Raw genomic sequence first — 23,057 nt, 5'->3', positions numbered from 1 at the left:
CTTGTGGGTGCTTCTTTGTTTAATCCTTCTTACAATTTGTTCTAATTTTTCTTTTCAATTAGTGTACGTAATTGTAAATTTTCCCCTCTTTCTCTTGAGTGGGTGAGTAAATCCCCTATTCAATATTTGCATTCAGAATCATCTCATCAAGCTCTGCATGTAGCCTTGTGGGTTCTTTACTTTCTGTTTTACCAATTTGGAGTTAGCTCTATACTGCTGCTGCTAATAAAATGAAATTGAAAAAAGAAACTTTTGCACCGGGAGCTCTTAAAAGTTTACATTTTGACTCGTTAGATAATATCAGAGTATGTAGCGCGTACACAGTACACACATTGTACAGTACACACATATTGTAGCTACTGCTCTCTCATTCTATTGCTTAATCTACTTAATGAGGTCATGGAAAGGGATTCTCTTAGGATTGCAATATTTCCTAAAATTTGTGGTACCATTTGTCTGTTTTCAGTTTTTTGCTTTCTGTTCAGCGCACTTCTATGTTTGTTTTGATAAGACCACCTTTTAAATAGATTAAGATATTAGTGCAGAAAAAAAATACACTAGAAAAGACCACCTCTTGTTCGAGCCACTTAGAAAAGTGATGATCATCTCCATTTAGATATGCAGCTAGAAACATTGATGCATATTTTCTCTTCATTACAGAATTTCATTCTAGGTTAATTGTTAGCTAGGTGGATGGGAATACTCGTAAAATAACACAAGAAAAATACTAAGAATAGGTATTCCACCTAAGAAGCTAGTCAATACATGCAATTTTTTTCTAGGTTAAATGTATACTGGACGCAGCTGCTCAAAGTTCCGTTCATGGAGCAATGGCAGGGTTCACAGGCTTTTTAGTTAGGTTTGTAGTTATCCTTTCTCTTACAAGTTGGTTTATCGTCACACTTGAATGGTGGAAGCTTCTACTTTAACTTCATCGTCTTAGTATGTATCTCATTCAAAAAGTTGCTCTTAGAGTTTGAAGTTAAGACTCACATATTGATCTTTTTTTACTTTGATATACAGCATATTACTGAGAGCCAGAACCAGGTTGTGATTACCGATAGGATCTGGGCCACAACTCCTTTCTTCAACCAACCAACCGAGCTTCTTGAACCCCAAAGATGTTGATGAAGTCCAAAAAGAGGAAGAGCCTCCAACTCAACTGCTAGACAGGGAAAATTGTAAAGCTAGCAAGTACTGAAGACATTCCTGGCATGACATGAAAACACAAGACTGTTTTATTCGAAACCTTCTGTTAGAATCGCTAGTATTCAGATCTTTGGTTGATGCCCTACTGACCCAGAATGTTGATGGGAATTCACATTTTTGACTGCTAGTACCATCTGTGGAGCATAATTGTTTGCTGTTGTATCAGATGAATTCAATTCACCATGCCCTACCGAAGAGATTTCCGCTTAAAATGTTCATTTGATATAAGCAATACTAGCATATCTGGAATGGGATTAGCAGAGTCTAATTAAGCTCCATCCTGTACGAATTTGTAATTACTTAGGTCATTGCATATTTTTGACTAGTGCTGCTACTGGCCATTTGTTCTGTTGGATAGTTTTGGGTGTTTAGCAGTAGATAGTAGTTTATCAACACACGCAAGCACCTCAAGTTTGAAATGATTGTATTGTGACGGTGCTTGATCCTGAAGTGGTAATGCTGATTTCAATTTCACATTGGTTAACTTTTTGTCAAATTAATTCTGTGGACCATTTGATTGTTCTTTTTCTTCAAGCAGTGAACAACATTTCCCAAGAATAGAATCATTGTGTGCATATACCCTTAGCTGCTCTGTGCCATACATTAGTTTTCTACATGCCTTTTGTTAGCATTATGACCAGTCTCTTGATCTTGACAAGTGACTTTTTTTTTACTTTGTTAAGGGGAATCCAAAGGCTTCCTAGACCCAAGATAAACCCTTTCGGCGCATGTAAAATGCTCCAACTGTGCATTGCAGCACAGTGTTTGGCCACTTTGACAGCTTCGGGGTTCGAACCTAGGTTGGGGAGCACACCCAACTAGGCAATAACCACTAGGCCACTTGCAGTGATTCCCTCCACTGATTGTATGACAAGTGAGTCGCATTCAGCTTATTGTTATGTTTCAACTGATTGAATGAAACTCATCCAGAGCCGTACATACAAAATTGTTAACAACAACTCCGCGGCAATAGCGTGGGCGCTTTTGCTTATCAAATCTAAGAGTACTCTCAAATAGTGCAACTTCGACATTTTTCTTTTATTTTGAGCTAATTTCACAAATGGCTCATCCAACAACCCATACCCAAAAATCAACTGATTTCCTGAACATCAATTTGATACCCACGGTATACTTGTTTTCAAAGTTGGCTACAATTTGTTGGAATGCAGGTCAAGTTCTGTGAAATTCCTTATTTTTTGGTTTTTCCCTCAGTTTAACTGTTAATTTTTCTGTCGAAGACGAAGATATAGAGGCAAATAAGAATCATCAAAAATGAAAAAATCTTGAATGCCGTATTGCTTAAATACATCTAGTCTCTTATTCTGGGTAAAAACCTGAAGGGAGTGACATGAATACAATCATTGTAACTACACATCCAAACTAGAGCAACCGCCACAAAAGTAAAGCAAAAATGGCGTCACAAAAACCTAACGCTGCCTTCTTTCATGCACAACAAAAACCACAGTAACTCCAACTGTCATCACCATGCAATTTATAACAGCAACTAGAACCATCTAGAAAATGTCTAAGTCCAATCATCGAGTTACATCCTCAAATCGTCAAGTAATCGTGTAGCCTCTTAAATTTTGCCACAAGAGCTTGTTCGCCTTCAGCAGGTTCCTCAAATTTTTAGACCTGCGTATCACCAGTAAGGGATTAAAGACGTGATTACCATAAAATATTAAAATGTTCAGCATTATGATGTCACTTACATTAGACGGTAAAAGAGATCTCCCATACGGTGCTCAATTATTCTATAATTGATGTTTTGATCATCCATATCAGCTGCTCTCTCTACAGCTTGTAGACATTGATACCTTCACTTATCTAATTAAACATCTAAGACCAGGAAAGACAATATTATCTGTTTTCCTTGCCCTAAAATGCTTCAACCTAAATAGACATGAATTCTTCAAACATAATTGTAGAAAAAACATCTGATGGAGCAAGCTTTTCTTCTTTTTGATATATTCAATTGATGATCTTTTACAAGAAGGAGAAAACATATATACAGAAGGGAAGGGAAAAAGAAGACAACAAAAGGTAAAAGGGGAACAACAAAAAGGATAAAGGAGAAAGACAAAGAAACGGAAAAGAAGGAAAAGAAGAGACAGCAAAAAGAAAGTGAAAAAGAAGAGAACAACAGGCAAAAAACAATAATTGCCAGAAAACAATAATTGATGGCAATATGCCAAATTAATTGCTGGTAATATATGTCAAACTTCAATACTCCCCCTCAAGCTGGGTCAAGAGGGTTGATTGAACCAAGCTTGCTAAGAATCATCTGAAAATGAGCCGCAGGAAGAGATTTAGTAAAAATGTCGGCCAACTGATCCTTGCTGTTGGTGTAATGAGTTTCAATCACTTTGGACTGAACTTGAGCTCTGATAAAGTGACAATCAACCTCAATGTGTTTAGTACGCTCATGAAACACAGGATTTGAGGCAATGTGCATTGCAGCTTGGTTATCACAGAAAAGTGACATAGGTTGATTACTGGAGAATCCTAAGTCGGAAAGGAGACCCTTCAGCCAAATCAATTCACAAGCAGCAGAAGCCATGGCTCGATATTCAGCCTCAGCACTTGATCTAGCAATTACACTTTGTTTCTTACTCCTCCATGTTACAAGATTGCCACCAACAAAAGTACAAAAACCAGTTGTGCTTTTTCGATCAAGAGCATTCCCTGCCCAGTCAGCATCAGCATATCCCATGATGTTTGTATTACCATTGTTTTTTAGCATGATGCCTCTTCCAACTGAACCCTTAAGATATCTAAGGATGCGCTTGACAATGTTCAAGTGAGCAATAGTAGGAGCATGCATAAATTGACTAACAATGCTCACGGAATAGGAGATATCAGGCCGAGTAATGGTGAGGTAAATGAGTTTTCCAACTAACCTTTGGTAGTAACTCAAGTTTAGAAGAGATTCACTCTTGATATCCAATTGAAGCTTACTATCAAGAGGAGTATGGGCTGGTTTGCACTCCATGAGTTTTGCTTCTTGCAGAAGATCAAGCACATATTTCCTTTGGTTTAGGAAAAGTCCTTTGTGAGCAGAAGCCATCTCGATACCGAGAAAGTATTTGAGAGAGCCAAGATCCTTTATAGCAAACTTGGTTTGAAGTGCTTGTTTAAGAGACGTAATCTCATCTGCACTATCACCAGTGATGATCAAATCATCAACATAAATGAGAACAACAAGTTTTCCATGAGTTCCATGTCGAACAAAGAGTGAAGAATCAGCATTGCTTCTGTGAAATCCAACTTCTTCAAGGACAAAACTGAGTTTAGCATACCAGGCTCGTGGAGACTGCTTTAAGCCATAAATGGCTTTGTGAAGCTTGCACACCCGTTCAGGATCATGGGATTGGGGATGACCAGGTGGAAGTTTCATGTACACTTCCTCTTCGAGCTCTCCATGTAAAAATGCATTTTTGACATCCATTTGGTGTAATGACCAAGCCTGGTTAACAGCCAGAGACAGCAATACCCGAACAGTATTCATTTTTGCAACTGGAGCAAATGTTTCTTTGTAATCCACTCCATAGGTTTGTGTAAATCCTCGAGCAACTAATCGAGCCTTGTGTCGCTCAATGGTTCCATCAGAATGGAACTTGTTTTTGTAAATCCATCTACTTCCCACTGCTTTCTTTCCTTTAGGAAGCTTGACAACACTCCAAGTTTCATTGTCATTAAGAGCTTGGAGCTCTTCATCCATGGCTTGTTTCCAAACTTCATGTTGACTAACTTCTTGAAAACTTTGAGGTTCATAAGCATTATCAAGTGCACCAAGATAGGCAGAATGTGCATGTGACAGCTTCTGGTAGTTGATAAAATCAGTCATGGGATACTTGGATGTGTGGGCAACATAGTCACGAAACCTTGCAGGAGGATTTCTTTCTCGAGTTAGATTCCTTCGAGGAGGCACTTGAGGGATAGGCTCATGCTGCTCATTCAGAACATGTGGTTCTTCTTGTTCATGAGGATTTTCTAACTCATGATCATGGGGCTCATGATTAGGAGTAGGAACAGGCACAATAGGGCACCTTTCAATATCAATAGCTGGGTTAGGAAGAGGAAATAAATCATGGAATGACTCCCCCTGACAATTAATATCGAGTTTCCTTGTGAAATAAAGAGTAGACTCATCAAACTTCACATCCCTTGATACAATGAATCTTCTACTTACTGGACTATAGCATTTATACCCCTTTTGTGTAGTTGAATACCCCAGAAAGATGCATCTTGCCGCTCTAGGATCAAGCTTGTCTCGATGAATATTTTGAATGTGAACATAGCAAACACAACCAAACACTCTTAAGTGAGATAAGTCAATTTTTCTGCCTTTTAGAACTTCATATGGCGACTTGGAATTCAATACTCGACTTGGCAATCTGTTGATGAGATAAGTTGCAGTGAGCACTCCTTGTGACCAGAACTTCTTTGGTACATTTGCATGAAACATTATGGATCTAGTTTTCTCAAGTAAATCTCTATTTTTTCTTTCTGCAATCCCATTTTGTTGTGGTGTGCCAACACAACTTGTTTGATGCACAATGCCATTTGAGCTTAAGAATTGAGACATATTATGAGACATATATTCGGAGCCATTATCAGATCTTAAAACTTGGATTTTTGATGAAAATTGAGTGTTAACAAGACTGTGGAAATTTTTGAACACATTAACAACTTCACTCTTGTATTTCAAAAGATACAACCAAGTAATCCTTGTAAAATCATCCACAAATATTACAAAATATCGATACCCATCAAAGGATTCTAGAATAGGACCCCAAATATCTGAGTGTATGATTTCGAATGGATTATTAGCTCTTGACATAGAGGAATTAAAAGGTAATCTAGCAAATTTGGATAGTTGACACACTTCACAATGATAGCTGTCATAGTTCAAACTTGGAAACAAAATAGATAACACTTTCTCTGAAGGGTGAGCTAAGCGTTGATGCCAAAGATGGTGATCTTGAGCAATACTCGAACTAGCTTGAAAGACCTTGGACTTCTTAGATAAGTAATAAAGTCCATTCGAAAAAAAAACCTTCACCAATCGTCCTCTGAGTAATGATGTCCTGAAAAATCACATTTTGAGGAGAAAAAATGGCTAGACAGTTTAGAGTGTTTGTGATCCGTCCAACAGATAACAATTGAAAAGGAAAGGAAGGAATATACAAGGCTTCAGACTTAATGTGGTTTGAAAACAATTTTATTTTTCCTTTTCCTAAACAGAAGCACCTTTACCGTTAGCAACAGATACTTGAGAAGACAATTTTTTAAAATCATGCAAGTTTGTACGTTTGTTTGTCATGTGATCTGTGGCTCCAGAATCTATAATCCAATAATCATGCTCAAGACCTATATTAAGTGCAGTGTCAAAGACTTTCAAAATACCTGGAATATCACTTTGATTCACATTGTCAGTTTCAGCAAGAAAGCCTGCAAATTTGCCCAGTAAGGCAGTGTGATTTTCAGCTCCAGTTGCACTTGTATCCTCTGTCTTCTTCTGCTTTTGTTGAAGGTAAACAGCAAACTCATTTATGAGTGAAGTTGGATTTGAAGTGAAATCTAACATCCCATCTGAGGTGGAAGAGGAAGAGAGGTTGGCCTTGTGAGTATTGGTACTCCAGTTTTTTAAGATGCTTTTGTTTTCCTTCGAAAACTTTGGCTTCAATTCTGGATGAAGTATCCAGCACCTATCCTTTGTGTGACCAATGCCACTGCAGTGGTTGCATTTCAAGTCTGGACGCTTACCCTTGTAGACTCTATCATCAGCTTGCTTATGATTTGAAGCATATGCCCTTGAATCTGCAATATTGGTCTTGACGTCCAAGTTCATCACTTTCCTTCGAAGTTCTTCTCTTTGAACGGTGCCACACACACTTTTGAAGGAAGGCAGCTCAGAGTTCATAAGGATGTGGCTTCTCAAGTCTTCATATTCTGAGCCTAGATTAGCGAGAAGCTGAAAAATCTTGTCTTCTTCAGCCCTCTTCAATAGGACATTAGCATCTGTGGTGTGAGGTCGATATACATCTAACTCATTCCACATACTTGTTAGGCTTCCAAGATATTGAACAAAAGACTTCTCCTCTTGTTGGAGACTAGCAATATCTTTCTTGAGTTGAAAAACACGAGCAGAGTTGTTTTGGTTTCCATACATCTCTTTGACATGCTTCCACAGGTGCATGGATGATTCTGAGTAGCTAAAAATTTCAGCAATCTTGGGATCCATGGAGTTGAGCAACCAAGACCTGACGAGTTGATCTTTGCAAAGCCAAGCATCATAAGTGGTGGAGTTGATGTCAGCCATTGGTATAACTCCATTGACATATCCAAGCTTTGATCTTCCTCCAAGTGCCAAAGTGACAGCTCTAGACCAGGGAAGATAATTGTATTCAGTTAATAAAACTGAACTCAAACGTTGATTGGGATTACCCTCAACTTCATAAACACTTGACATGTTTGGATTGGAATTGATACTGAAGGGATTAACGTCATCAGTACCAGAAGAAGTTTCTCCAGCCATCTATAGCTTGAAGAAGGAATACTGTTAACTTTAGTGATCCGTGGGGATCTCTAGTTAGCTATAAATAAAGAGAGAGAGAGAGAGAGTTGACACAAGATGTATAGTGGTTCGCCTCCGCATGAGCGGGAGACTACGTCCACTTGAAAGCTATACTAGTGTGTCGAGCCTTGCGGCCTAACAAGATTACAAGAGATGTAATGAATGTCTTGAGTTGTGGGAGGAGGCATTCCTTTTATAGATGAAGGAATGCCTTTCCTCTACTTATTCTTCGATGTGGGACAAGTTTCCACATATTTCTAGTCTATTTAACATGTAGAAAGCCATGTTGTGGAGGCATCTTGGCAAGGGCGGGAAGGTGGCTTCCCGGTGGCGGATTTGCGACTTCCGGATACCACCGCGTAGCCTGAACATAGGGCTACACGATGCATGTCTCGGTTGGGCCTTGCCATGTCTTGTGAATGTCCCAAAGTGGGTGTTACTTATGCTTGGTGACGTAGTAAATACTCCATATTATTGGAGGTATGTACAAGTCCCCGAAGTCCCCAAGTAAGAGGAGCTTCTTGGTTGGGGAGTTCAAATCATGAAGTCATCAAGCATAAGTAACCGGGCGGTACGGAGCCCCTACAAGTCCCCGAACTCCGTAAGCAAGAAGGGACTCGTTAACCTGCATAATAAAAACAAAAAGCAGGCATACGTAGAATGCTCGTTGCATGGAGCAACAAATGTGAGTTGCATCGATATGCGTTGGGATATATAAACGTATGAGGTGCGTGATACATGTTGATGTATACACGCGAATGGCGTCGAGGACGATCGATTATGACGTATAATCTCGAGAGCGCGTATGGCCTTGTGAGCATATGGATTGCATATGATAAATGTAAGTTGTATGAGCGCTGCGAAGGTAAGCGTTTTGTAGCGTGTAAATGATGAGTATGTGAACGCTTGTGTTGGTTTGGTTGTGGCTCGTATTAATGGAACGCGAAAAGAATTCAATTTGTCGGGAGCGACAAATGGTAGAAGAATTCCATGTTCCATTAACGTGTGGTGTGTCGAGTAGAATGCCGGGAAGGCGTGAGCGGGAAGCTCGTGAGCGGAAGCTCAATGGGGCGCCGGGAAGGCATGAGCGGGAAGCTCGTGAGCGGAAGCTCAATGGGGTGCCGGGAAGGCATGAGCGGGAAGCTCGTGAGCGGAAGCTCAATGGGGTGCCGGGAAGGCATGAGCGGGAAGCTCGTGAGCGGAAGCTCAATGGGATGGGCCCCTGCTAGGCCCCGCTAGAGAGTCCCCGACTCCCCAGCCATGTTTGTTGAGGGGGAGCTGCACGGAGCAGAGGGTGTTGGGAAGCGATCCCAATCTTTGGTACCCAAGCGTCGGGGTTAACTGCCGGATCAATGGCTGCCGTAGGCTGTGTTAACTAGTCCCTTTGCTGCCGGATCAATGGCTATTATGAGGCGTTGCCTGACCGCTTGGCGGTTTAGGTCGTAGACCGTGGATGTGTACAGTATGTATTTGCACGAAAAAATGACACACACACAGAGCAAGCATGTATAGACATGGCAAAGAACATGTCGTAGGCATGCGTAAGGGTCATGGAGACATGTATAGTCATGGCATCGGCGGTAGCTCAAATTTTGCAAGAGCGTAAGAGATAGGATATAATGACTTATCTTATGCCGATTTGGAGGCTAGCGGAGTTTGACCGAGCATGTCCTTGTGGCGGATAAAGTACGCCGATAATGTCCGTCAATTGAATTGCCTTGCAAAAATAGAAGATTAATATGCGGATTTGTAAAATCAACATAAATAATTTGCATATACATCCACTTGGAGTGTCAAAATTGTGGGGAATGAAACCCATTATGTGCAACGATGGAAAAGATCCATGGCGGTAAAATTATTTTGATATATGCGTGTAGCCGCCTATAATATAAGTGTGTACATGTTCCTGCCCATAAGATGTATGTTTATAAGCATGAGCTCAATTAGTGGACCGATAGCAATCGAAGGATGGCAACAAAATAAGAGGCACTAGACAGGACGTCCGCATGTAACAAAGCATGAATGAACATGCTGTTGGCATCACAGAAACCAAAATGTAGAGTCATGCATGGCAGGCATGCATATATTGCTTCTAGCACGTTCACCACATATAAAGTCAATAACATAAGCAGAGATATATGTAAAGTGTGTGTGTGGACAGGTGTCCCATGCAGTAAGTGTTCGTGGCCACCAATAATGAGGGACAGCAGAAGCACGTGGTGCTTTAAGAGTAAGGAGAAGGTTGGATGTGGGGGAGGGGGAGAACTTAGCTTGCCGTAGAGAGAGAGAGCTGCCCAGATACTACTGACCAATTGAGGGCCAGTAGAGGCGTCATGGCGCCCAGCGGTGCCTTATTATGATCGAAGATAGCACTTGGAGGTCGGCGGAGGACTGGAGCTCGGCGGAGGATGGAGCTAGAGGTGGTGTTGGGCGGGGAAGTTGGGCGGTGGTTTTGCCGCTGGGAGATCTTGGCGGAAGATGTCGGTGGCGGAGGATGCCTCTGCTGGCGGAACTGAGTTCGAAGTCCGGCGGAGCGGCACTTTGATTTCGGCGAAGTGAAGCCAAGTTGGGCGGGCAGCTGCAGGCGGTGGATGGAGCCAAGTTAGGCGGTGGAGTTCCGGCAGTGCAGCGGCGATGGTTGGAGAAGCAGTTTGGCTAGCGGAAGTGTTCGCCGGCGGAGTAGCCCAGCGGAGGAATGTAGCGGAGAATCTCGGCGGAGGAAAATCTCAGCGGCGAACAGTGGAACGTCGAAGCTAGTTCGGCGGAGCCGAGAAGCAATCCTGGAGTTCGGCGAACGTCGCAGAAAGCCCGGAGTGGAGGGAAACAGGAGCTCGGCGGAGGACGATGCCGGCGAGGTCCCCTGGCGGACTGTTGTGGCTTAGCGGAGGATGCCGGTGAAACTCGGCGGAGCTGCGTGGGTGGCAGCGAGCAAGCGGGGGCTGCAGCACGAGTCCGGCAAAGTTGGGCGGAGCGAATCCGCTGACCGAGTACGGCGGAACAAGTCCGGCGAAGTTGAGGCTCGGGGGAGCAGACCGGGCGGAGGAATTCCAGAGTTGTAGTGAGCGGGGGAATTGGGCGGAGCTGTTCGGCGGAACACTGGTGTCCGGCGGAAGCCTGAAGTCGGCGGAACTGGAGATTTGACGAAGACATAGGAACTGGCGGGAAAACAGGGAGGGGTGCCCAGAGAAGTTTTTGCCGCCCAGAATTTTGTTTTTTTTTTTTTTGTGGAGGTTCAGCGTTGACTTTTTCCTCCCTCAACGTTGACCGGCCCCTGATGGGCGTTGACCGCCTCCGCCAGGCGCTGACCAGACGTTGACCGGCCCGTATGTTGGTGTTTTGAGCCGTTTCTGCAAGTTTTGACCACTCTTTGGGCGTTGACCACGTGTTGTCCGGCGGAACTGGTGTTGACCGGCCCTCAAAGTGCAAATTTTTGCACACTCTGCTCTAGTTGCCGCCAAGAAACATTAATTCAAACATAAACTCAAAGAAGGAAGGAATTTCTTCAAGCTCCGCTAAGCAGACTTAGCTCACGGTAGGTGACGAAGCCAATGTGTTGGCTTCCCACAGACGGCGCCAATGTTAACGTTAGTGATCCGTGGGGATCTCTAGTTAGCTATAAATAAAGAGAGAGAGAGAGAGAGAGAGTTGACACAAGATGTATAGTGGTTCGCCTCCGCATGAGCGGGAGACTACGTCCACTTGAAAGCTATACTAGTGTGTCGAGCCTTGCGGCCTAACAAGATTACAAGAGATGTAATGAATGTCTTGAGTTGTGGGAGGAGGCATTCCTTTTATAGATGAAGGAATGCCTTTCCTCTACTTATTCTTCGATGTGGGACAAGTTTCCACATATTTCTAGTCTATTTAACATGTAGAAAGCCATGTTGTGGAGGCATCTTGGCAAGGGCGGGAAGGTGGCTTCCCGGTGGCGGATTTGCGACTTCCGGATACCGCCGCGTAGCCTGAACATAGGGCTACACGATGCATGTCTCGGTTGGGCCTTGCCATGTCTTGTGGATGTCCCAAAGTGGGTGTTACTTATGCTTGGTGACGTAGTAAATACTCCATATTATTGGAGGTATGTACAAATACAATCCACAAGAAGAGAAGGAAGAAGCAGAAAATAGGATACTATGTTCCTGCTCTGATACCATGTAGAAAAAACATCTGATGGAGCAAGCTTTTCTTCTTTTTGATATATTCAATTGATGATCTTTTACAAGAAGGAGAAAACATATATACGGAAGGGAAGGGAAAAAGAAGACAACAAAAGGTAAAAGGGGAACAACAAAAAGGATAAAGGAGAAAGACAAAGAAACGGAAAAGAAGGAAAAGAAGAGACAGCAAAAAGAAAGTGAAAAAGAAGAGAACAACAGGCAAAAAACAATAATTGCCAGAAAACAATAATTGATGGCAATATGCCAAATTAATTGCTGGTAATATATGTCAAACTTCAATAATAATGGTAGGTCATATAAGAAAGGATTTGAACAGAATAGTTCATCTGATTTGCTAAATTAAAGAAATGGATGATATTCCGCATCATCCAAACAGACTTGTAGAAAGGGCAGAATTTATCATATCTGTCACCCTTACAACAGGTAAATGATCATTAGTGACTGCCAGTCCCAATCAAAATGAAAAGTAGATATGGATCAAAGAAAAGATTAGATTAGGAACTTACGGAGTAAATGCATCCTGCGCGAGAGAATTCTCTCTCAACAGCTTTGCAGTTTCTAAGGTGATCTTGTCTCCTTCAGCTAAAGCACCCTTTCCTACAAGCTGCAAGATTACAAATATGCCAGGCTTTTAGCTATGGGCGGATAAAGGAAACCACATACTCCCCCTTCATAAATCACACAAAGAGAAGAACTGTAGGCGTCCTTCAGTCTGATAGGACGAAGCCAAAATCTCTTTTATGACCAGTCCTACCAGGAAAGCAATTGTACAAATGATCATCAAGGTGATTAATTCTAGGCATCCACTCAAAATCAGAGAATCAGTAAGCTAGACTAGAGCCCCTCAACATCTTCAATTAGAAATGCACATAGGGCCTAAATTAGACACACCCAACCCAACAATCCTCCTAAATAAGAGATCGATCACCAACGTATCATACATAAAAATTGGACACAGCTTAGCAATTTTTATTTCAATTAATCACCACTACTATAATGGTCTTCTCTCTTCCTATCATATACCAATTCTGTTGCACACCATATTACTATTAGTTTGATTGGTTCAACAATTGGTACATAACTCAGGTGAAACAGAAAAACTAATTAACATATTCTCACATTTGCTTCTCTATATTCCTGAGAAGGGAGAGTATAGAAGAGCAGTTTCCGTAATCACATTCCTTACTGTTCAGAAGTGCATGATGAAATACAGAAGTGCATTGCTGGAAGCAATTGAAAGAATTAAGAACTAACAACTTGATTTCCAGTACAACATAATCTGATATCAAAACCAGATCAAAAAAGTATTAAGCTAAAAGACATGTTGACCTTAACCCCCTAAATAACATGTATGGTCGTCTGAACAAATGAGTTTCTAATTGCATTTTAACATTCTTTCCTATGAAGTCAATTAAATTATTTGATGAGAAAGGCATTTAAGACAATAGCATGATATTGTCTACATATATAATTCAGATTGGAGCAAGCTTAGAATTTGAGAAATTTGCATCTATGCTAGCACAACAGCAACAATTGTAATTACAAGAAGTAATATTTTCCCATATTAAACGAATCCCAGTTCAAAGCAAACTGACCTCAGCAACACATTCTAACACATGCAAGAATTTTCCCAATTGCTTCCCTGCATTAGAAAAAAAATTATGTTAATGTGTTAAGCCCTGAATAAAAAGAAGAGTACGTATGCATTTATACCACTCTTATAAAGTCTTTTCCCTATATAGCAGGAGAGAAAGACACATCTAAATTGCTACCATATGAACATAACAATTCCTTCTCATTTCTTAACTTTCTACTATACTTTGCTCAATAAACAGCAAATATAGCAGAAAGTAAGGATCAAGAAATGTCCTTATTAGTGGAAGGAATAAAACTAGATCACTTCCAGCATATATTAAAACCAAACAAGGCCAACGAAAGACGTACCAGTCTAACTTTGAATCAACATCCAAGCACATTCTTGATTCAATAGGTGTCATAGCCTCCTCGACAGTCTGTAAATTGAAAGATGCTTTATTATTAGGAACACTTTGATCACAGATTAAAGAGAGTTTATCTCAATGCTTAAAATTGCATGCATGAAGATAACTGAAACATGTAAGCAAAACTAAAGTACCTTGGAAACTAGCATTAAAATATATTCAAAGCAATATCAGAAACAAACAAAGTACACCGTGAATGCACTTGACCATGAAAGAAACCAAAAGGTTGATAGGATAATACTAAGGACCACTGGCATGGAAAACCCAATATAAATATGGAAGATGCAATAAAGAATTTATAATCACTCAAGTATAGAACACTTGTTTAAAATCATTAGGCACCTTTACAGTTAAATCTAGCACTCCATTGATAATCATTGCCTTATCATGTGTTAGTTCAACTCCCTTTCCAACCTACAATGGACAGAAATAGTATGTCAAGGAAGAATAGGAAACCATGAGAACCAGCATAACTGTTCCGGCATTTTCAGCAGCCACTCATTAATCAGAAGTCACATTCAACCCGAACAACTAGTCATAGATTATTTACATAAACATTTTTCTTCACCAAAAGAAATTAGAAATATGAACAAAATATGGGAAATTGCAAGTGGTGGTATGCCATCCAAACTGTCAATTTAAATTGCTCACCTCAGGGTCGTGAATAGAGACGAGGGCTTTCGACTGTGCTCGCCTGAACAAATCATCTCCATGTCCAAGTACAAGATCAAGAACCTGAAACCATAAATTTAAAGAAATAGTATTATAATCTGAAACCCTAGAGCCTAGATGAATACACTGCTTACTCTAATTTTAGTGATAAAGAAACATAATTATGAGTGCAAATACAGAATTTGAGTGTAGGTGACTAGGTACAATACTTAAATGTCCAATAACCAAAATCAAATTAATAAAGCAGAAACTGAGGTCTAGCTAGTGCTAGTGCAAGGCTATGAGCATTACTTTTCCAATTGGGTAGGCGATTGGATAGCAGATGATCATCAGAATGCGAACAAAGCCAACAGAAAGCCCATACATATCTTGAGCATATAGCTTGTGAATGGCAAGTCACAAGTCAATCGCAATCCCAACATCCCATTGCATTTCAATGAGCTTACGAGTAGGCAACATACCTCTCTGAAGATTAGAACAAATGTTACAGACAGAAAAACGGCAACAACAGGGTGAAAGATTTCATCAAGGTATAAACGAAAGGCCTGAAAAATAAAAATTAAAATAAAATCCAATATGAATTCAGATAAGCACTTTCCAAATCCGAAATCCTAAATTTACAGCAGAAGCAGATCGAACTGATGCTTTGTTTCGAAGAAGATGACATTGACATGCATCCACAAATGGCAGCAAAGCAAACTTGGACTGTGTTAACAGAAACCCCTCAACCTTTTACTATAACGGCACCGGATTTACAGTTAACAGAATGATAGCAGTCAACAAAATTTCGCCGCTTTCTGTGGAGGAGAAGAGGCCGCGTCATTGGGCCCACTTTGGTCTACAATAGTTTTGGTTCATTGCAGCCTACTAAAGTGGCCGCTGCAATGCACAGTTGGAGCATTTCACATGCGCTGAAGGAGTTTATCTTGGGCCTACGAAGCCTTTGGGTCCTTTTGACAAAGTCAAAAAAAAAAAAAAAAAAACTTTTGACTCAACATTGTAAATTTATTAGTATTTGGCATCAATGTGTCATCAACTCTAGGAGAGCCTCTCTCTCTTGCCCTAGCAAACCCTAGGCCGCCGACGGCTACTACTCCAGTTCTAGCTCTCCATGCAGGCCTTCAAAATTCTAGCTTGGAATTGCCGAGGTCTGAACAATGTGGAAACCCAAGATGCACTAGTTAACATTGTCCGTCAAATAAACCCTAGTCTCGTTTTTCTCTCTGAAACCCTAGCGTCTCCAGATCTTTTAACAACAGTTCGACGTCGTATTGGCTTCGACGGTGTCATTTGTGTACCAAAGGAGGATGATTGCCGTGGTTTAGCTTTGTTTTGGAGCAAGGAAGTTCATGTTCGTCTCCGACACTATTCTGTTAATCATATTGATGCGGAAGTTGGAGTTGTAGGGTCTGCGGGCGTATTTTGCTTCACCGGCATCTACGGTGTAGCGACAACAGCGAATCAGAATATCACTTGGAACTTATTGCGCACCCTAGCGGCTCAGAGTCGTTTACCATGGCTAGTAGCCAGGGATTTTAATGAGGTACTCAGTCATGCCGATAAATCGGGGGGTCTCCCCGTTGTGCTGCACAGATGCGTCGTTTTCATCAAGCGCTGGTCGAGTGCGAGTTGTTGGATATAGGGTTCGTTGGATCTCGGTTCACGTGGTCTAATCATTTTACCAAAGAACGGCTTGACCGTGCCTGCCAAACTGTCCAATGGCGGGAGCTTTATCCTTTCTCCTGATGCATTACACTTCCTCTTAGTAGATCGAATCATTGTCCGTTGGTTATTGAAGTTTCTCCTCAACCAGTTATTAGAAATCGCACCCCCAAGCAATTCCGGTTTGAGGAGATGTGGCTACAGCATTCTGAGTGCCCGAAGATTATTCAACAAGGATGGATGTTACCAACTGTCGGGGAGCCAATGTCACAGGTTGGTTTGAAAATTAAACAGACTGGTCGTTTGCTCTCTAGATGGCATACTGGGGTTTTTCAACAAAGACAAACTGAGATGCGGCTCATCCAGGATAAGCTTGACGCTTTGATGAAACAGAGTTTTGAACCGCAGCATTATGAAATACAAAAAACTCTTCAAATTCGATTGAACGAATTACTGTCTGCTAATGAGACATACTGGAGGCAGAGGTCAAGGATTCTATGGTGGAAAGATGGAGACCGTAATACGGCTTTTTTCCATCGCAGAGCTTCGAATAGAAGATGTCGGAACCGAGTCAAGGGTTTGACTTATTCTGCAGGGCAGTGGACTTCCAATCCAGAAGAGGTGAACGAACTTATCATCAAGTATTTTGAATCCATCTTCCAGGCAGGTGTTTCTGAACCAGATGCTTTAGAAACGGTTATTGCTTGTTTACAACCTAAGGTTTCATCCTCAATGAATAGCGAGCTCAATGCACCCTACTCCGATGCGGAGATCAAGAAAGCTTTGTTTCAAATGCATCCATCCAAGTCTCCAGGGCCAGACGGTATGTCTCCTTGTTTCTTTCAAAGATTCTGGAGTATTGTTGAACATGATGTTTGTATGGCTGTGCGGGAGATTCTTTGTACAGGGCAGATATCCCAGGAGTCTAACTTCACTCATCTCACGTTGATCCCCAAGGTCAAAGAACCTAAGCAAGTGTCTGATTTGCGACCTATTGCGTTATGTAATGTGGTATACAAAGTTGCCTCTAAGGTCCTGGCAAATCGATTAAAGAGCTTGCTTCCTCGCATCATCTCCCCACTGCAGAGTGCTTTCGTGCCCGATAGACTGATTTCTGATAATACTTTGATAGCTACCGAAATTGCTCATTTTATGAAGAAACTACGCAGACAGGCTGATGGTTTCTTTTCTCTAAAGCTTGATATCTCTAAAGCCTATGATCGGCTAGAATGGCGTTATTTGGAGGCAGTCCTGCTCAAGTTAGGCTTCAGTCCGAATTGGGTTCAGATTGTAATGGCCACAGTTAAATCAGTTAGCTACTCTGTTTTGATTAATGGCTCTCTTACAGGCTTCATCCTACCTTATCGGGGTATTCGGCAAGGGGATCCACTCTCTCCGTACTTGTTCATTCTTTGTGCAGAGGGACTTTCGGCCCTGATTTCTTCTTCTGTGCAGAGTGGAATTGTTAAAGGGCTTACCATGTCTCCCATGGCTCCCACTTTACATCATTTACTATTTGCGAATGATAGCTTTCTGTTCGGCGAAGCTTCAGTAGGTGAATGTCGCGCTTTCAAGAATATTCTGGCTGTGTATGCCAAGGCTTCGGGGCAGTACATAAACTTACAGAAATCCAGTGTCGTTTTCAGTGGGAATGTTAGTTTGCATAAGAGAAATGAGTTAACTGACATTTTGGGTGTGGAATGCGTTAAAGAGCATGGCTTGTACCTCGGGCTACCCATACATGTTGGACACAATAAGAAGGCTATCTTTGAATTTTTAAGGGAGCGACTTACAAAGAAGCTGATTAGCTGGCGGACAAAGATCCTCAGTGTTGGGGGTAGGGAATTGCTTATCAAGGTTGCAACAGCTCTGTTGTCAATTCTTTTGGGGAAGCACTGATGAAAAACGAAAAATTCATTGGAGATCTTGGGAGCGCATGTGTCTTCCAAAAGAACAAGGTGGAATGGGGTTCAAACATCTTCATGCCCACAACCTTTCTATGCTAGCTAAACAGGGTTGGCGCTTGCTTACTCAGCCAAATTCCCTTGTGGCCCGGGTTTTCAAAGCAGTATATTATCCTCATGGTACTTTTCTCTCTGCAGACATGGGCGAGCGTCCCTCGTATTCCTGGAGGAGCATCATGGAGGCTCGGCCGGTTCTCCAGGCTGGATTATCGTGGCGGATTGGTAATGGGATGTCAGTCAGTATCTGGGACCAAGACTGGATACCATCAGTCTCCCATCATGCCTTAGTCAAGCCTTCAGATACCGTTTTTGAGCGAGTAGCTGATCTGATCAATACGAACACTTGGACGTGGGATGAAGCTGCAGTTCATGCGTGCTTCGAACCGCATGTGGCAGCTCAGGTTCTGTCCATTCCACTTAGTAGGTGTTTTGGACAGGATAGAGTGGCTTGGAAGTTAAACAAAAGAGGCTTCTTTTCGGTGAAATCGGCCTACACTATAGCTCGGGATTTCTCTATTGGCCACATATTTGCTTCATCTTCCACTGGGGACCCTTATGGCCCAATCTAGAGAGCATTGTGGCAGGCCAAAGTTCCCAATAAGGTGGCCATCTTTGGGTGGAGAGCAGTCCTCAACCTTCTCCCTACTCGTGCGGCTCTCTCGCACAAGGGGTATACTGGAGATCTTCGATGTGTTATCTGTTCTGAGGCGGTGGAAACAGTGGAACATCTGTTCAGTCAATGTGAGTTATCTCGGGAGATCATAGGTGCTTCCCCTTTTCTCATTCCAGCTTCTCATCTCTCATGGAAAGACTGGTTTAATTTCTAGATAGAGTCACTTCTATGTCATCGGAATCTTTTGACAAACTACTAGTGCTGTTATGGAGTATCTGGAAGAACAGGAATGATAAGTTGTGGACAGATCAAGCGCTTACTGGACCTGGACTGGTAACCACTGCTATGGCTTGGTTTGAGGAGTACTCTAGTGTCCATCGCGTGTCTAAAGCCATGAATGGGTCTCAACTTGTCAACCGGAAACAGTGGACTGCCCCTGCTGATGATTTTCTCAAACTGAATGTTGATGGAGCTTTCTTTTCCCCTGTTCCCTATGGGGGTACTGGTGGGGTTATTCGGAATGCGCAGGGCCTCTTTGTTGCTGCGTTCTCTCACAGGGCTAACTTTGTTAGTTCACCCCTGCATATAGAGCTTCTAGCTATGAAGAACGGATTAGATTGTAGGGGATGGCTTGTTTAATTGATCGGTGGCTGGGATTGCACGGTTGGTGGAGGGATGTTGCTTATGACGGCGGCTGCTGAATCAGAGTGCTTTCCAGTGGTGGTAGCAGAGAGTGGTGGCTACAAGGTGGAAGATGCAAGGTGCATTAGGGCTTCTTGAATGGGCTTAAGGGTGTGCCTTTATTTACAAGTGGGAGTGTGTTGGAGCCAATACTATAATGAAAATCAAAGTAAGAGAATTCAAAGTTTCTTCGTAATTTCTTCAATGCCAAAATTGGCTTCTGAATACAAAGATATACAGATAGGATGCCATCTAATACAAAAGGGGAGCTTGACGCGTGGTACAGGACCACCAACACATCAGTCCAAGCTTCCAGCTCTCAACTAATCTACTGGGCTTAGGAGGAGGATTTGTTGGGATGTTTGTAACAAGTCATGCCCCTTTAAGTGGCAAGTCATCCACGGTTGCTGAATTGAGGAAAACGGGTCATGATGGACTACGCATCTTCCCATGTTGCATCATCGATAGGAAGATCAGTCCATTGAATGAGCCACTGAGTCGTTGTCTTCCCTTTCTTCTACACGACAGCCATGTCAAGGACCTTGGCTGGTGTCTAGATAACTTCCCCTTTGTCATTGAAGTGAGGTAGAGTTTGTGAAGTAGGAATAGAGTGTCCGACACGAAGCTTCAAGAGAGACAGATGGAAGACAGGATGGATTTTGGAAGAAGGAGGCAGATCCAACCTATAAGCGACCTTCCCAATTCACTCAGTGACCTTGAAGGGGTTATAGAATCACAGGAAAAGCTTGTGTGATGGTCACTTGATCAAGGAACATTGGCAGTAAGGGTGCAATTTGAGAAACACCCAATCGCCAATTTTGAATTCCCTCTCGGTGCGGTTGTTGTCTGCGGTCTATTTCATTCTGTTTTGTGCTTGGAGCATGTAATGCTTGAGTGATTGCAGGAGTTCATCACGAGATTGAAGGGCCAAGTCAACTGCATGGACCGAGGTGGTGCTTGGAAGGTAACGGTGGATTGTAGGTGGGGGGATGCAATACAAGGCCTGCAAAGGAGCCATCTTGATGGTGGAATGGTATGAAGTGTTATACCACAACTCCGCCTAGTGTAAGAGGCTGGCCATGAAGTCGGCTTGTTGGCGACGAAGCATCGGAGGTAGTATTCTAGCGATCGATTCACAACCTTCGTCTGGCCATCGGACTGAGGATGATAGGCGGAACTCCGGAAAAAATCTGTAACGCCCAAGCTACACCTCACCAGCTTAAACTCATTACAGTACCGCGAATCTCTAAAACATAAACCGAATGCTCGATTTACATCCTAGACAACCGCTAGGCATTTTGTTTGAAAATTTTTTTGTAAAAGCACAGTGAAAGCTACAAATACTTTTGAGGTGTAAATCTTTGAATCACTAACATTCGTTTCATTTGTCTAAAAGTACGAACTTCAAAGAACAAAGTTCAACTAGATTTGGCACAGACCTAATTAACAAGGCACAAAATACGAAGTTCGAGAAATAGAATTTAGAATGAAATCCAAATGGTGATTTACCGAACTTGTTCTGCACACCCAGCTTCGTCCGCTATTGTTCCGTCACCAGTGCACAGTACCTTCATCCATACTGTTGTAGGAGTCAGCTTTCGTCCTCGCTGCTCAATAGGAACTCTAACTCGACTAGGTTTGAAACCGATAATTAATTTGTTGGAGCTCCAGTATGAAAACATGCTTAAACCAAATATTTAAAAGGAACGACAAACTTTATAAAAATGCTTTCTGACTCGAAAATCGATGCAAGATACTCAAGTAAACATGTGCGTTGAATCTTACCCAATGGCCGGTCCCATAGAGTCATAGACCCACTACACGACCTTACCTCAATTAATTTATAAACCAGGTAAGCGTAGCAAGAGCGTCCGCTACCTAGCTACACACACGGAATCAGGTCGTCATTGCGATCGCTCACTGTCTGACCGGTGTAGCTAACCCTCCGGACGTTTAGGGGATTGAATCCAAGGAAGGCAGTGCCCCCTTCGCTCTTAAGCCATCACATTTCTCATACGGTTTGGTTAGCATGTTTCGCATTTCAACTTAACCAAGCCACATCACTTAACATGCATAACTTTAAAAACAATTTAACAAAGTAAATACGCATATTGAGGAGAGTTCCGAATCCCTACCTAGATTCTGATGCTTTCCCTCACGTACTCCGAGAGTCGTGAACCTTTCGTTCTTCAGGTAACTGGAGTCCTAAGTTCCGACATTTCGATAATTAATACCTATTAAACAACTTTCAAAATCTCGACGATTATTAAATCGTCCAACCAACTTTTCCTGATTTGACCAGGAGTTGACCAACTTTGACCGATGTTTGACAAGTCAAGACAGGTTCGATAATTAACCCAAATTATCGAACATTTACTTGAAATTACGATATCGACCAAATATATATATATATATATATTAAGTGCACCCAATTTACTAATGCCACCCAATATATATTAATTTCTTTTCCTTCTTTAACAATTTCGCCACATAGTGATTCGACGGAATTTACCATGGACACCCAGTTCATTTCAATTTTCACACAATGTGTGCCCAAATTAAAACTACTAAGGACACCCAAGATCATAACTTGAGCATTTTTCAATTGTTCCACAACCATTTCGAACAACCTGCGCTAGTAAACCTTAGAAACACTAACTTGTAGAACCAGAAACAATCTCAAACTACCATTTCCAACAAACTACTGTAGCAACACTAACAAGACATCAAACTTGATAATCACGATCCATTCATGTCAAGACATAACAACCCATTCTACACAAGCAATCAAACTATCGAAGTGTACAGAAAAATAGAATTTTAATTTCAATCAAGCCAGACCAAACTAAGTAGCATCACTTCCGATCAATACACGAACAAAACTCGATTCAAAGGTCGAATTATATTTATACCTTCGGAAACCAACTGAAATCGAGCTCAACACACTGTCGAGACTGAGATGGTGATGAACTGATGATTTTCACGCCAGCAACTCAACCAGCTTCTCGATTGTTGACCTATAAGTGCAACTGAGTAAGAGACGGAGCCCGAAAAGGCCGGAGAGGTCGCCGGCGTCGAAGAACAGCGTCGGAACCGAGAGCAACCCAGAAATCAAATCAACAAAACTCTATCAATTTCTAAAACTAAGAACACAAACATGTAGAGCACGACGAGGGGAGTGAGTTTCATACCACATGCAAGCCAACCGGTGGCCGGAGTCCCCGGAATTTGCTGAAATCGCCGGAGAAGACTCGGAGCTTCCGGTCGTCGATTCTCCGTTCACAGCCTCTGCATGTAAGATCCAAGGCCAGAGGGACGTAGGCGACAGCAAGACGAAGCGGATGATGCTCGTGCACCGGCCGGAGGCGGCCGGACGGTGGAGCACCGGTCGGTTTCGAGTCGAGAAGACTCAGCAGCTTTGTCGAAGATTAATCGGTTTCGGCTCAATTATAACATCATTATGAAATTTTCTTTCTTGTTCTAAACTGAAACCGGCAA

General features: G+C 42.1%; 2 protein-coding genes and 1 long non-coding RNA gene across 6 annotated transcripts; 1 reads left to right on the top strand and 2 right to left on the bottom strand.

Moving 5' to 3' along the window:
* Positions 1–805: 805 nt before the first annotated feature.
* Positions 806–1,732, top strand: LOC133740295 (uncharacterized). Its single transcript, XR_009861104.1, has 2 exons — positions 806–859; positions 1,024–1,732. It is a non-coding gene; the product is annotated as an uncharacterized LOC133740295 (long non-coding RNA).
* Positions 1,733–2,504: 772 nt separating this feature from the next.
* LOC133738408 (putative DUF21 domain-containing protein At1g03270) lies at positions 2,505–15,261 on the bottom strand. 4 transcript variants are annotated; one of them, XR_009860110.1, is made up of 7 exons: positions 14,931–15,261; positions 14,619–14,702; positions 14,310–14,381; positions 13,912–13,979; positions 13,563–13,609; positions 12,474–12,571; positions 2,505–2,844 (listed from the first exon to the last, which is right to left on the bottom strand). XR_009860110.1 is itself a non-coding variant. In XM_062165945.1 (7 exons), the coding sequence occupies exons 2-6, from the start codon at positions 15,003–15,005 to the stop codon at positions 13,564–13,566; spliced, it is 345 nt and encodes a 114-aa protein (XP_062021929.1). In that variant the 5' UTR covers positions 15,006–15,020; positions 15,101–15,261; the 3' UTR covers positions 12,247–12,571; position 13,563. The 4 variants fall into 4 exon arrangements, 2 of the variants coding, with proteins under 2 accessions (XP_062021929.1, XP_062021928.1); XR_009860109.1 differs by lacking the exon at positions 2,505–2,844 and adding an exon at positions 12,247–12,372; XM_062165945.1 differs by lacking the exon at positions 2,505–2,844 and having other exon boundaries at positions 12,247–12,571; positions 14,931–15,020; positions 15,101–15,261.
* LOC133740802 (uncharacterized) lies at positions 5,069–7,766 on the bottom strand. The gene is made up of 2 exons (XM_062168745.1): positions 6,619–7,766; positions 5,069–6,299 (listed from the first exon to the last, which is right to left on the bottom strand). Exons 1-2 carry the CDS (start codon positions 7,748–7,750, stop codon positions 6,271–6,273), a joined length of 1,161 nt encoding a protein of 386 aa, XP_062024729.1. The 5' UTR covers positions 7,751–7,766; the 3' UTR covers positions 5,069–6,270.
* Positions 15,262–23,057: the final 7,796 nt, after the last annotated feature.

This window comes from Rosa rugosa, chromosome 3, assembly GCF_958449725.1.
Source record: "Rosa rugosa chromosome 3, drRosRugo1.1, whole genome shotgun sequence".
NCBI lineage: Eukaryota > Viridiplantae > Streptophyta > Magnoliopsida > Rosales > Rosaceae > Rosa > Rosa rugosa.
The sequence above is the reverse complement of the archived record's forward strand: the minus strand, read 5'-3'. Positions and strand labels throughout refer to the sequence as shown.